We start from the raw sequence: 16272 nt of genomic DNA on the forward strand, positions 1-16272 counted from the left end.
TATATATATATATATACCACCAGGCATTATGTTATGTATCTGTTTATTTACTTTCTTGGCATTTGTCTCTCTCACTAGCCCCAGGAGCAAGAACAGTTTTCTTCACTGATGTACTTTGTGGACCTGGCACACTGACTAACCCAGAGAGATATCCAATTAACACTGATTCAAAGAGTATGTTGTTGTTGTTATTTGCCGTCCAATTAACACTGATTCAAAGGGTATATGAATGATAAATTTGGATCATTTGCATTTATAACCTCTATTTTCCCTATATAGGAGCTCTGGTGGTGTAGTGCCTAAGGCATTTGACTGCTAACCAGAAGGCTGGTGGTTCAAACCAACCAGCTACTCCTCGGAAGGAAGGTTGGCCAATCTACTTCCGTAGTGATACTGCCTCGGAAACCCAAGGAGGGGTCATTATGAGTCAGATCCAACTCCACAGCAGTGGTTGGTTTTGGTTATTTTCCCTATATAGAGAATTATCTAGATGGTTATTATCAATTCAAGTCAGAAAACTCAACCTCTGTTTGTTATATGCAACATGAAAAATCATTTTCTTACTCACCTTCAGCTTTTTTACTCTAGTAGCAACTAAAGCATTTATTGGTATAACAAGCAGAAGGACTGCAACCCCTGCTAACACTGCCGAGCCCAGTTCTTGCCAAAGTAGTGATATGGCCATCAGGATTTGAAAAGGTGCTGACCAGAGAAGATTGAGGTTTGCTGTCAAGTCCATGAGCTGCTGGGCATCTGCTGACATCAAGTTAATAATTTCCCCAGTGGAAAACTTTTTTCGAGAAACACTAGATAAAAGTAAGGCCTAGAAAAAAAGAAGCAAAAAATTGTAAAGATTTCTATAAGTGATGAGGCATCTTTATATTCAAACAATGTTAACTTTGTTAATTGTTAATTGTTAAACATTGTTAACAATGTCTAATATGTATATAGGAAAATTTACAAGGTTATTTATGTATTTGTCATTAATATTAAAGGACCTTATTTTAAGATGAGGAAATACAATTATTTTACAAAGTACATGGTTTTACAATTCAGTATGTATTGGTAGAGGATAATATGTGGATTTCCAACAAAATATGCTCACCAACAACCCTCTACAATTTGTTAATTACAATGCTAGATGTTATGAAGCCATTCATTTATTGGCAGGACTCTAATGTTAAACAATCTAAATATTACTGATGCAAAGTTCATACATGAATCAATGAATATCTGAGTAATTCATTATATCTATGTTAGATACTGTGGAAGATTAAAACAAGGACAGTCACATACACACACTATATGTCTAGAGTCTTTTTATTTAGAAAAGCAATTTGGCCTTGTGGTCCTGGTCCCAAGGCCCAACCAGTAGCTGACTGTTAATGAATTGGATGGTGGGGCTCACTAGAGACTGAGAAAAAGAACACATAGGCTTAAGTGGGGCTTCCTGATTGACTAGGAGACAAAGATCCAGGAGAGGAGCATGTTCTTGAACAACTGAGGTCCTTTGCTATGATCCTTCCAGACTTAGTAAACCTGGGACAGCAACAGAGGCAAAGGCTGTGGCAGTTCCAGAAGAATTGGAGACAATGAGCAGATACAGAAGGCAGCAGAATGTAGACTGAAGCTTCACTAAGAGTTGAGAGAAGTGACCAATAGCCAAGTGTACCAAGGGATCTCATTGAGTTTACCATTTGAAAGTTTCCCGATGGGTGAGAATGAACACTGGTTTTGGGGAAGGGTATTGCTGTTATGTGCCATAGAATTGGCTCTGACTCATAGTGACCCTGTGTACAACATAATGAAACACTGTGAAGTCCTGTGTCATCCTCCAAATTGTTGCTATGCTTAAGCCCATTATTGCAGCCACTGTGTCAATCCATCTCATTGGGGGTCTTCCCCTTTTTCACTGACCTCTATTTTATCCAGTACTTCTCCAGGGACTGGTCTCTTCTAACAACATGATGAAATTAGGTAAAATGAAGCTTAGCCTTCTCTCTTCTAAGGAATATTCCAGTTGCACTTCTTCCAGGACAGATAAGTTTATTCTTCTGGCAGTCCATGATATTTTCAACATTCTTCGTCAATACCAAAATTCAAAGTCACCAACTCTTCTTCCTTCTTCCTTATTCATTGTCCAGCATTCACATGCATAGGAGGAGACTGAAAATATCATGGCTTGGATTAGATGCACTTTAGTCTTTAAAGTGACATCTTTGCTCCTTAACACTTTAAAGAGATCTTTTGCAGCAGATTTGCCCAGTTCAATATGATGCTTGATTTTTTGAATGCTGCTTCCATGAGCACTGATTGTGGATCAAAGTAAAATTAAATTCCTGACAACTTCAATCTTTTCTTCAGTTATTGTGATGTTGCTTAATGATCCAGTTGTGAGGATTTTTGTTTTCTTTGTGTTGAGGTGTAATTCATATTGAAGACTATAGTCTTTGACTTTCATCAGCAAGTGCTTCACATCATCTCCACTTTCAACAAGCAAGGTAGTGTCAGCTGCATGTTGCAGGCTATTAATGAGTCTTCCTCCAATCCTGATGACTCCTTTTTCTTCAAATATTCCATCTTCCCAGAACACTGGCTCAGCATACAGATTGAACAAGTATGGTGAAGGGAAACAACCCTACACACACCTTTCCTGATTTTAAACCATGCAGTACCCTCTTATTCAGATTGAATGACAGCCTCTTGGTCTGTGTACAATAAATAGGGATAAAGGGATGTAAAATGTGATGTTTTGGAGTGGTCCCAGCACAATGCTCAGTGTCTAACAGGAGACCCACTTACATCACATAAAAGACCTGTTTACCCTTTCCCAACCACCACTCATTTGACTGTCTATTGTTACACTGTGGTGGCTTGTGTGATGCTGTGAGGCTGGAAGCTATGCCACTGGTGTTTCAAATACCAGCACAGTTACCAATGGTGGATGGGTTTCAGTGGAGCTTCCAGACTAAGACAAACTGGAAAGAAGGATGGAGCCATTCACTTCAGAAAAAACTAGACACTGAAAACCTTACAAATAGAAGTGAAACACTGTCTAATGTAGTGATGGAAAATGAGACCATCAGGTTAAAAGGTACTCAAAATATGACTGAGAAAGAGCTTCCTCTTCAAAGTAGAGTCGACCTTAATGATGGATGGTGCAAAGCTTTTAGGACCTTCATTTGTTAATGGGGCATGTCTCAAAATGGGAAGGAATAGCTGCAACCATTCACTAATAATTGGAACATGGAATGTACAAAGCATCAATCTAGGAAAATTAGAAATTGTCAAAAATATAATGGAACTTATAAAAATCAATATCCTATGCATTAGTGAGCTGACATAGATGGGTATTAGTTATTTTGAATGAGACAAACATAAGGTCTGCTATGCTGGGAACAACAAATTGAAGAGAATTACATCACATTCATCATCAAAAAGAATGTTTCAGATCTATCTTGAAGTACAATGCTATCAGTGATAAGATAATATCTATACATCTACAAGTAAGACCAGTTAATACTATTATTATTCAAATTTATGTAACAACCACTAAAGCCAAAGAGTAAAAAATTGAAAGTTTCAACTTTTGCAGTCTGAAATTGATGAATCACATAATCAAGATGTATTGACAATTACTGGTGATTGGAAAATGCAGAAGTTGGAAATGAAGAATTATCAGTAGTTGTACAATAACGGCCTTGCTGATAGAAATGATGCCAGAGATTGCATAACAGAATTTTGCACAACCAAAGGCTTATTCACTGCAAATACTTTTTCTCAACAACATAAATGGTGACTATACATATGAACCTCACCAGATAGAATGCACAGGAATCAAACTGACTACATTTGCGGAGAGAGGCAATGGAAAAGATCAGTATTATCAGTCAAAACAAGGCCAGGAACTGACTGTGGAAAAGACCATCAATTGCTCATATTCAGGTTCAAGTTGAGGCTGAAGACAATTAAAGCAATCCAGAAGAGCCAAAATAGAACCTTGAGTATATCCCACCTGAATTTAGAGATCATCTGAAGAACAGATTTGACACATTGAACACCAATGACCAAAGACCAGATGTGTTGTGAGATGATATCAAGAACATTACACATGAAGAAAGCAAAAGATCATTAAAAAGACATGAAAGAAAGACCAAAATGGATGTCAAAAGAGACTCTGAAACTTGCTCTTGAATGTAGAGTAGTGAAAGCAAATGGAAGAAATGATGAAATAAAAGAACTGAACAAAAGATTTCAAGGGATGGCTCGAGAAGACAGAGTATTATAATGAAATGTGCAAAGAGTTGGAGTTACCAAACTAACAGGGAAGAAAATGCTCAGCATTTTACAAGCTGAAAGAACTGAAGGAAAAAATTAAGGCTCTAATTGCAATATTGAAGGATTCTATACGCAAAACATTGAATGATGCAAGAAGCATCAAAAGACTATGAAAGGGATACATAGTCACTATACCAAAAGGAATTGGTTGATATTCAACCATTTCAGGAGGTAGCATATGATCAAAAACCAATGGTATTGAAGGAGGAAGTCCAAGCTGCACTGAAGAAAATGGTGAAAAACAAGACTCTAGGAATTCACGGAATACTCATTGAGATACTTCAACAAACAGATGCAGCACTGGAGGCACTTGCTTGTTTATGCCAAGAAATTTGGAGGACAGCTACTTGGCCAAATGACTGCAAGAGATAGATATCTGTGCCAACTCCAAAGAAAGATGATCCAACAAAACGTGGAAATTGTTGAGTAACATCATTAGTATCACACACAAGTGAAAATTAGCTGCAGATTATTCAAGAGTTGCAACAGCATATTGAGAGGGAACTCCCAGGATTTCAAGCAGGATTCAGAAGAAGACATGGAATGAAGAATACCATTGCTTATGTCAGATGGATGTTTACCTCTGTTTTACTGACTATGCAGAAGCATTCATGTGGATCATGGATCATAACAAATTGTGGATAACATTGCAAAGAATAGGAATTCCATTCTGTGGTTATTCCATTGAATTACTGACCCCAGTAGAGAAGGAGTGCCATGGAGGGAGTGGCTTGTCAACATTGTCCTTTCAGTTGGTGTTCAAGAAAATTCTCCCATTTAAACATACATACTTGTATGTACACTCCCTCTCATATAGGCCAACTGTAAGTGCAAAAACAACTGATAAGGGCCATGGGAATTTAAAAAGATAAGATTATTGGAAAAGCTTTATGGACCAAATAGGAATGCATATTTTCTTCTAAAGTTCAAATCTTACTTTCCACCTGTGCATATTATTTCATTGCTTGTATATTGAATCCAGTACTCCCCAAAGCACAATACTCAATAACTTCTTACTAAAAATGCTGAAGAAATTCATTCCGCTAAGAATGCTGATAGAATAATTCCCTATTCATTCCACACTCCTGTTGAAATGCATAAATAACTATAAAATAGTAGGAAATTTGTATCTGTACTGGAATAAAGACATAAATTCCATTCATATGCCAAATATTTTATGTCATTTCCATTAAGTTGATATAAAGAAAGATTAAGAATTAGGACTGACAAGTGTAAAAGGTATAATGGAAGCACTCAAAATCTCTAATAAATGAACAATTCATAGGAAAAGCAAAAAAGCCCATCTGAAAATAAGTAGGCAGGTCTCTTAGTGAAACTCAGCTAAAACATGGCCCAACTTGTAGCAAGAGGGTTTTAAAGCAAGGGAGGGCCATGACACTGACAAGAAGGAGCGCACAACTTTTAGAAGTTCACAGGGGGCCAACATCGCTAGCATGGGGTTCTTGGAGTGCTGCAGTATCCAATGTAGTTTACATTTCTGCACTGTAAATTAGAGACACTTGTCTACTGACTAATAAGTGGGACAGTTGCACTGGTGATGAAACAGGATGATTAGCTACTCAAGAGAAAATAAAAAGAAGATAGAAAAGAAGAAAAAAAGAAAAAGAAAAGACAGAAACAATGCTATCTACTATAAGCTTCTAGCCCTATGTCCTTCAAATGTGGCTCTTTCACCTCTTCCTAATAAATTTAGGAGCTCTGGTAGCATAGTGCCTAAGGCACTTGATTGCTAACCAGAAGGCTGGCGGTTCAAACCCACAAGCCACTCCTCAGAAGGAAGGTTGGGCAATCTACTTCCATAGTGATACTGCCTCAGCAACCCAAGGAGGGGTCGCTATGGGTTGGGTCCCACTCGACGGCACATAACAACAACAACACAAAGTGGCAAAGTAAAACAGTGAAAAACCAAGTATTGCAATTGTAATTTCATTAATCTACAGTATTTTTAAAAGAACATGGCAGGCTGCTGAACAACGACATGGCTACATGCAGGGTTCAAGCAACCCATAAGCTAGAGACCAGTCCCAAAGCTCTTTCTTATATGAGGAAGCAGACCACACACCCAAAGCAGCTACTCAGTTGCTCCGATAGATTACACAATGGAGTTAATTACCAATCTCACCATGGGGAATAACAACATTCAGCTGCCCAGCCACTCAACCAGGCCCAGGCAAGTTGACACACAATCTTAACTACCACACCAACTTATAAACAAAGTCTTTCCCCTCAGCTTTCTATAAGGAAAAGAAAAATAGTACTTAATATTTAGAATGATACAAAAATAACTCAATTATCCAAGAGGACTTTTCTCCCATGGAAAAAGGTATTAAAAGAAGTATGAGAAAATATTTTAATATCTCTTTTTTGTAGTAAAAGACTATATAAAAAAGGATATCATGTATAGGAAAACAATTTGAAACTGAAAACACAATTGTAAAATAGTTTTAAAATGCAATAGAGGCACCAGAATTTCAAATGAATATTATAATAAAATGAATTTTGTAAATCAATAAATAATTTCAAAATATTTACCTGTAACTTGAGGAAAAAAATATTTAAAAAAATAAAATTATGCCACTACTCATCTGTCAGTTTGTCATACTATGGAGGCTTGCTAGTTGCCAACTCCAAAGAAAGATGATCCAACAAAATGTGGAAATTGTTGAGTAACATCATTAGTATCACACACTGACCCCAGATTGCAAGACAAATGACTTATTCATTGCACATGTCTTTGTTCAAAGACATAAATGGTGGCTATGCCATCAGTATTTCAAATACCAGCAGGGTCATCCATGGTGGACAGGTTTCAGTGTCGAAAGAAGGAAGGGGCTCTCCACTTCTCAAAGTATTGGCCAGTGACAACATTATGAACAGCAGTGAAAATTTGTCTGATATATTACTAGAAAACTTTATAAATAGCCCTGAAACATTGTCCAATATAGTGCTGGAAGATGAGCCCTCAGTTCGGAAGGCACTCAAAATACAACTGCAGGGGAGCTGCATCCTCAAAGCAGAGTCGATCTCATTGATGTGGATGGAGTAAAGCTTTCAAGACCTCCATTTGCTGATGTGGCATGACTCATCATTGAGAAGAAACAAGTGCAAACACCCATTAATAATTGGAACATTAATGTACAAAGTATGACTCTAGGAAAATTGGATATTGTCAAAAATGAAATGGAATGCAAAAAGATCGATATCCTAGGCTTTAGTGAGCTGAAATGAACTAGTTTTGGCCAGTTTGAGTCAGACAACCGTATGATCTATTATGCCTGGAATAACAAATTGATGAGGAATGCCACAGCATTCATTATCACAAAGAATGTTTCAGGATCTGTCCTGAAGTACAATGTCAGTGATAGTATAATATCCATATGTCTACAAGGAAGACCAGTTAATACCGCTAATATTCAAACTTACATACCAACCACCAAAGCCAAGATGAAGAAATTGAAGATTTTTACTAACTTCTGCAGTCTGAAATTGACCAAACATGCAATCAAGCTGCACTAATTATTACTGGTGATTGGAATGCAAAAGTTGGAAACAAAGAATCACTCTAAAAAGAAAAAAAAAAACCTCACTGATTTCGGGTCGATTATGGCTCACAGTGACCCCTCCTTGGGTTTATGAGGTGATATCTCTATGGATAGATTGCCCAGTCTTCCTTCCAAAGAGTGGCTGATGGGTTTGAACTGAAGCCTTCTGGTTAGCAGTCAAATGCCTTAGGCATTATGGCACCAGAGCTCCCAAAGAATCACTAGCAGTTGGAAAATTTTGGCCTTGGTTATAGAAATGACGTCGGAGAGCACATGATAGAATTTTGCAAGACCAATGACTTATTCATTGCACATGTCTTTGTTCAAAGACATAAATGGTGGCTATACATGTGGACCTCACCAGATGGAATAAATAGGAATCAGATCAAATACATCTATGGAAAGAAGAAATGAAGAAGCTCAATTATCTTCAACCAAAACAAGGCCAAGAACCAACTGTGTAACAGACTATTGTTGTTATGTGCCATCAAGTCAGACTTGACTCATAGCAAACCCCTCCTTGGGTTTTTGAGGCAGTATCACTATGGAAGTAGATTGCCCCACCTTCCTTCCGAGGAGTGCCTGGTGGGTTTGAACCTCCAGCTTTCTGATTAGCAGTTAAGTGCCTTAGGCACTATGCTACCAGAGCTCCTGTGTAACAGACTATCAACTGCTAAATGCAAGTCCATGTTGAAGCTGAAGACAATTAGAACAAGTCCACAAGACCAAAATATGGCCTTAATTATATCCCAACTGAATTTAGAGACCATGTGAAGAACAGATTTGATGCACTAAACACCAAAAAGTAGACGAACTGTAGGATGACATCAACAACATCATACATGAAGAAAGCAAAATGTTATTAAAAAGACAAGAAATGAAGAAAAGACCAAAATGGATGTCAGAAGACACTCTGAAACTTGCCCTTGAACAGAAAGTAGCTAAAGCAAATGGAAGAATCAACAGGATAAAAGAGCTGTACAGAAGATTTCTAAGAGCAGCTCAAGAACACCAAGTCAATTATTATAATTAAATGTGCAGACCTGCAGTTAGAAAACCAAAAGGGAAGAACATGCTCAGCATTTCTCAAACTGAACGAACTGAAAAAAAAAAAAAAAAAAAAATTAAGCCTCGAGTTGCAACATTGAAATATTTTATGGGCAAAATATTGAATGATGCAGGAAACCTCAAAAGAAAATAGAAGGAATAAATAGAGTCACTGTATAATAAAAGAACTGGTTGATGTTCATCTATTTCAGGAGGTGGCGAATGATCAAGGACCAATGGTATTGAAGGAAGAAGTTGAAATTGTACTGAGGAACTGGTGCAAAACAAGGCTCCAAGAACTTAAAGAATATCCTCTGAGATGTTTCAAAAAATGGATGCCATGCTGGAATCATTTACTCATTTATGCCAAGAAATCTGGAAGATAGCCACCTGGCCAACTGCTGGATAAGATCCACAGTTGTACCCATTTGAAAGAAAGGTGATCCAACAGAATGTAGAAATTATCAAACAGTATCATTAATATCACATGTAAGTGAAATTTTGGTGAAAATAATTCAAAAGTGGTTGCAGCAGTACATTGAAAGGGAATTTCCAGAAATGCAAGCAGGATTCAGAAGAGGATGTGAAACAAGGAATATCATTGCTGATATCAGAGGGATCTTGACTGAAACCAAAGAATACCAGAAAGATGTTTACTTGTGTTTTACTGATTGTGCAAAATCATTTGAATGTGTGGATCATAACAAATTATGGGTAACATTGAGAAGAATGGGAATTCAACACTTAATCGTCCTCTTGAGAAAACTGTACATAGACCAGGAAGGAGGCCATTGTTCAAACAGAGCAAGGAGATACTGCATGGTTTAAAATCAGGAAGGGAGTGTGTCAGGGTTATATCCTTTCACCATACTTATTCAGTCTGTACGCTGAGCAAATAATCTGAGATACTGGACTACAATGAAGAATGTCACATCAGGATTGGAGGAAGAGTCATTAGCAACCTGCGATATTCAGACAATACAATCTTGCTTACTGAAAGTAAAGATGACTTGAAGCACTTATTCATGAAGATTAAAGACTGCAGTGTGTAGTATGGATTACACCTCAACATAAAGAAAACGAAAATCCTCACAACTGGATCAATAAGCAGTATCACAATTAATGGTGAAAAGATTGAAGTTGTCAAAGATTTCATATTACTTGCTTCCACAATCAATACCATGGAGGCAGCAGTCAAGAAATCAGATATTGTAATGAACTGGGAAAATCTGCTGCAAAAGACCTCTTCAAAGTCCTGAAGGGCAAAGATATCTCACTGAAGACTAAGGTGCACCTAAGACATACCATGGTAATTTCAATCACTTCACATGCATAAGAAAGCTGAACAATGAATAAGGAAGACTGAAGAGTTGAAGTGTTTGAGTTGCAGTGTTGGCAAAAAATACTGAAAATAAAATGGAATGGCAGAAGAATGAACAAATCTTTCTTGAATGAAATGTAGCCAGAATGCTCCTTGAAGTAAGAATGGCTAGACTTCCTTGCACCTACTTTGGTCACATTATCAGAAGGGACCATTCCTTGGAGAAGGTTATCATGCTTGGTAAAATGAAGGCTCAGTGATAAGGGTCAATGAGATGGACTGACACAGTGACTGCAACAACAGGCTCAGGTACAGCAAGAATTGTGAGGTTGGCACAGGACCGGGCAGTGTTTCGTTTTATTGTACCTAGGGTCGCTATGAGTCAGAGCCAACTCAACAGCACCAAACAACAACACAGAAACTTTACCAAGCATGTTGTCTTTCTCCAAAGTAATCAAGATGAAAGTTCCATCTTTTCTTCTAAGAGCATGAGGCTGTACTTCCTTTAAGATAGGTTTGTTCATTCTGTTGGCAGTCCATGGTATATTTAGTATTCTTCAGCAACAATACAATTTGAATCCATTTTACTTAGGTCTTTCTTTTTCACTGCCCAGCTTTTGCATGCATATGAGGTGAATGAAAATACTGTGGCTTTGGTCAGCTGCACCTTAGTCAAAAGACTGAAATTTTTGCTTTTGAACAATTTAATAGTGGTGTGACTAGCGTTGGTTGCACCCAGTGTGGACAGAACAGTGTTTTGTTCTGGTGTACATAGGGTTGCTATGAGTCAGAGCCAACTGGACAGCATCTAACAAAAACATCAGAGCCCACTGGGACCTTGGAGGTTTCTGGATAGATAAAAATACATACCCTGAAACCTAAGGAGAAGCAAAAGAAATTTAACAACCTCTTTTAGCTTCACATAAGGAGCTTTGGTCATGCAGTGGTTAAAACATGCAGCTGCTAAATGACAACAACAACAACAAAAATTAGCAGTTCAAGTCCACCAGCTGCTCCATGTGAGAAAGAAGAGGCAGTCTGTTTCTGTAAATATTTGCAGCCTTGAAAACCCTATTGAGCAGTAAACCCTATTTACTCTGTCATAGGGTCACTATGACTCAGAATTGACTTAATGGCAGTGGGTTTGGTTTTGTTGTTAGCCCCTTGTAGTGAGACTCTCCCAGAGGCAGATTTAGGATAAATGACTCAAAGGACAGGCCTTCCTTCTATCAGCACCCACTCAAGGTTTTTTCCCTTTATGTGAGTCAACCCTAACACTACAAGTTATAATGTCTTCTGCTTCTTGTTGGGTGTCTCTTGGAATTAAGTAATAATTCCTACCACAGGATCAATTGAGACAGTTTAATGGCTGTTCCCTTTGACCCTTGAGTGCCCTGTGTTGTTAAATAAGTGACCACAGCATTCCACCCTTGTAGTTACTGTTCTCTCTTACGTTATCTTTACCTTTATAATGGGCTCACCTATAATACTTGATTTTCCTTTTTATTTCTGACAGCTTTCTCTATGTTCTACTACAGTCAAAAGTATGTTTCTAAGTCCATCCAAATCCCATACCTCAGTGCTTTAATCATTGAGTGAAATTCTGCTCCATATGAACCACATACAACCCACTGACCCTTGCTGTCAAGTCAATTATGACTCATAGTAACCCTATAGGAGACAACAGAAATGTCCCATAGGGTTTCCAAAACTGCACATCTTCACTGAAACATACTGCCACATCTTTCTCCCATAGAGCATCTGGTGAGTTTGAAATGTTAACCCTTCAATTATCAGCTGAGCTCTTAACCACTGCACCACCAGGGCTCCTTATGGAATGTTTGAATTTAAGCTGCTTCCCAGACTCATATTTTTCCTGCATATTTGGACCCCTCCAAACTTACTGCTTCTAGAATTAGGATTGGAGTCTCTAGGTGATGCAAATGGTTAAAATGTTCAGTTGCTAATGGGAATTTTGGAGGTTCAAGTTCACTCAAAGGCAACTTAGAAGAAAGGCTTGGCAATCTAATTCCAAAAAAGTCAGCCATTGAAAAACCAATGGAGAAGCTCGATTCTGACACCCATGGCGTTACCATGAGTCAGAGTCAATTTAATGGCAACTGGTAAAATGATTTAGAATTGAGACAGCCTCTCTGGCTCTGTATTTGGACTGTGCTTTACAGCACTAGGACCTACTGCAAGGTCAGTTACCATTTCCCAGTTCAAATGGTCCTGGATCATTCCAGGATCTGTAAAGCCACTTAATGCCATTTTAGCCCTATTATGGATCGAATTGTGTCCCCAAAAAATCATATATTATAAATCCTAACCCCTATACCTGTGGTTATAATCCATTTGGGAACGAGTTATTTGTTATGTTAATGAGGGAGCATTATTCATATGGGGCATGTTTTAAATCTCTCTCTCTTGAGATATGAAACAGCAGATTAAGCAAGCAGATATGGGGATAGATAGATGCAATGCCATGCAAAGATCACCAAGGAACCAAGAAATAGAAGCTACTAAAGCTAAAAAAACTTTCCCCAAAAGGCATGTATATATAGAAAGAGACTTCTAGAGCTGGCATCTAGAATTCGGACTTCTAGTCTCCTAAACTGTGAGGAAATAAATTCATGTTATTAAAACCACACACCTGTGTTATTTCTATTATAGTAGCACCAAATAACTAAGATAAGTCCTGTAATGCTTCATGCCCAGTTTCAGCCCAAATTATATTAATTGCTTTTACTTATATAAATTCTATTGTTGTTTCAAAAACCATTTCAAGGCTTCCTTATTTTGCAAAATTTTCTTTGAGTGTATACAACTCTTGTGATTTTCTTGCTCATATGAGCTCTTATAAAATTTGCATTCAGTTCCACACATTCATTATGTATGTTAATTATTCCTCCTAACTTCTTGAAGACAGGGTATATTTATTCATTTATTCATTCATTCAGTCATCTGATTTTCATACAAATGAGTAAACATAACTATCTTAGATGATGATGATATAATAGGCAAGTCTTGATAAGCCCATAATTTATAGGGGAGCTCAGAGTAAGAACTCAAAATATACCTGTTGATTGAATAACTGATTAATAAAAAGAGGAGAGAGATAACCCCTTGTTCATAAATATCAACAAAAGGTCACAATCTGGTTCTAGATGGAAAAAAGGTAGAATTTAAAACTGCATTTTCAAAATCAGAAAAGGTAAATTAAGTTTTAGGGTTATCCTACATATAAGGTTCAGCTAGGTTTTGGTTTGGTGCTTAGAATGAAAGGGAAGCATTAAAGACATAAAGGAGATAGCTTTGTTCCATAAAAAATGAAATTGAATGAGCAGAGGAGGATAATAAAAGTGCAGTATGTATAAACATAGATGTCCATAAAAACACTTCCATTCACTTTCTAGGGAGCTCTGGTGGCGTAGTGCCTAAGGCATTTGACTGCTAACCAGAAGGCTGGTGATTTAAACCCACCAGCCACTCCTCAGAAGGAAGGTTGGGAAATCTACTTCCATAGTGATACTGCCTTGGAAACTCAAAGAAGGGTCGCTATGAGTCGAACCCAACTCCACGGCTGTGGGTTTGGTTTGGTTTTGTTCACTTTCTAAGGAGGAGTTAAGTGATGTAACATTATGTAGAAATCACCACTTAATTTACGGATTTGAGTCAACTGGAAGGTGTAGGGACCATAGGGAAAGGGTCCTGCAGAAAAATATTATGCTAGCTGACTATCAGTACAGCTAGTTAAGTCAAAGTTCTTTGAAAGAAAAACACATAGGGCGAAGAACATTCTGATATATTCTCCTATTTTTCTAGTCCCTTTACTTTTGAATCATCCAGGGAAAAAAATTAATTTATAAATAGGAAATTCTTTAATATTTTTACCTTTTTGTAGATCAGTCCAATTACAGCTGTCTTAATTTTTGCTGAGGTGAGCATGTTAAGACGTTGATATTGCTGGGATATCAGGGTTTGCAGAAAGACTACAACAAAAAGTGCCACGGCATAACCATAGCCACTCCAGCCAAAATCAGAGTGATGTTCACAAGCAATGATCATTTGCCTGATTGTCATATAAAAAATGAGAAAGGGAAAGAAATATTAAACATCTGAAGCAGTTAAATGCTTATGAGACTTAACTGTTGTCAAAATGTTACACACACACACACACACACACACACATCCGTACCTGTTTTTCTCTACTTGACTAATTGGCATCCTTCTCTTTTTCTCACACAAGCATTAGAAAATAAAGTAAATAAAACCAATAATAATGTTCACAGGCTTGCAAGTGAAAGGCTATGTTCCAGCTTTTATATGGCAATCTCTTCAAATAATTTATTCTGGTTTGGTCTAACTTCATCAGGGAGATTGAAACCGGACACAGTTTAAAAATATTTTTTTCCCAAAATCATGCATTTTGTCAAATATAAGGAAACACAACAATAGGAACTTCAGTAGGTGATCTCATAGGATGGTACACACAGTATTTTTAAAGAACCAAATTACATCATATCTCACCTTTTATTTTTTCTAACTTTTTATTGTAGTTCAGAAGAAAGTTTACAGAGCAAATTAATTTCCTATTCAACAATTTATATACATTTTACTTTGTGACATTAGTTGCAATTCCTTCAAGGTAACAGCAGTCTTGCTACTTCCTCCCTGGGTTCGCTGTTTCCAATTGTCTTTCTTTGCTGCCCCTTTCTAGATCTCCCTTTTTATTCTGACTTTCATCCATCTCTGATGTCTGTCTCCACATCCATTCCCTACCTCCTATTAAGTTTGGAGATGGCATGGTCATGATGATCAGGGTCAATGCCGGGGTACTGGAAGACAAAGAGGATGGTTATAACTGTAACCACCTTGGTTTCTTCTGCTTGTCCCTCAAATATGTTGTTGTTGTTGTCAGATGCCATCTATATGGTTCTGACTCAGGGATCCTATGTATAGCAGAACGAGAAACTGCCTGGTTCTGCACCATCCTCACAATTCTTGCTATGTTTAAGCCCATTGTTGTAGCTACTGTCTCAATCCATTTAGGTGAAGGTCTTCCTCTTTTTTGTAGACCCTACTCTCTATTTACCAACCATGATTTCTTTTTCCTGGGACTGATCCCTCCTGACAATAACCCTGTAAGCACTGACTATTATTTAGAGTTCCTGACATCCAATGTCAACAACGTTGTATCTTAGAGATTCTAACCTCAGTACATGTAGAAAAGAAACAAGGAAATTCAACTAATAGCCACAACCAAGACCTCAGACATATGACTCCATTTGAACTGTTGTGCCCATCTTTAACTGTGTAAGCCACCTGCTGAGGCCCCAGTCATTGTGAGGAAGAGAAATAACATTCTGTGTATCCTGCCTAAAGCCCTGACCCACAAAATCACGAACATAATAAAATGGTTGTTTGATGCCATTACATTTTGAGGTGGTTTATTTTGCAACAATAGATAACCAGAACAGTTCAAAGGGCTTAACCACAGTTTGTACAAACCAACTCTTATCAGTTAGGGTGGTGGGAACCCTCTGAAATCCAGACACTAGCCAAAGGTCAATCTTGTAAGCATGTCTTTCAGCAGACAGCAATCAAACCTGCTAAGGTAACTCATTCCTACACAATGGCTAATAGATATTTCAAGTATATCAAGTACAAAAGCAAACTTCTCAAGGAGATTCCTTGTTACTCAAGCAAAAAACTCTAAAGGCAACCTTGACTCCTTTCTTCCTTCTCAACCTACATTCAATGCATCAGTATACACTGTTAAATCTGCCTTTAAAATAGAGCCAGAATCTAAAGACAATCACCTTCATCACTACCCCACAGTCGAAGAAGCCACCACTGATTTTCACCTGGATTATCTAATAGTCTTTTAACTGATACTTCTTCTTTCACTCTGACCCCTCTTTATTCTCTACACAGTAGCCAGAATGATCCTTATAAATCTTGAATCTAATCATATAATTCTCTGCTCAAAATTCTCCTAAG

General features: G+C 37.7%; 1 protein-coding gene across 1 annotated transcript in view; it reads right to left on the reverse strand.

Annotated features, from left to right (window-relative positions):
- The window catches only part of LOC103192009 (multidrug resistance-associated protein 1-like), a 197748-nt gene that overhangs the window by 122265 nt on the left and 59211 nt on the right, over positions 1-16272 (reverse strand). Inside the window, exons 6-7 of the mRNA XM_007934913.1 lie at positions 14164-14341; positions 569-823 (exon numbers count right to left, since the gene is read on the reverse strand). Of these exons, the coding sequence (XP_007933104.1) occupies positions 569-823; positions 14164-14341 (433 nt within the window). The remainder of the gene's footprint in view (positions 1-568; positions 824-14163; positions 14342-16272) is intronic.

This window comes from Orycteropus afer, unplaced genomic scaffold (genome assembly GCF_000298275.1).
Source record: "Orycteropus afer afer isolate SDZICR_OR568_19922 unplaced genomic scaffold, OryAfe1.0 scaffold00022, whole genome shotgun sequence".
NCBI classification, from domain to species: Eukaryota; Metazoa; Chordata; class Mammalia; order Tubulidentata; family Orycteropodidae; genus Orycteropus; species Orycteropus afer.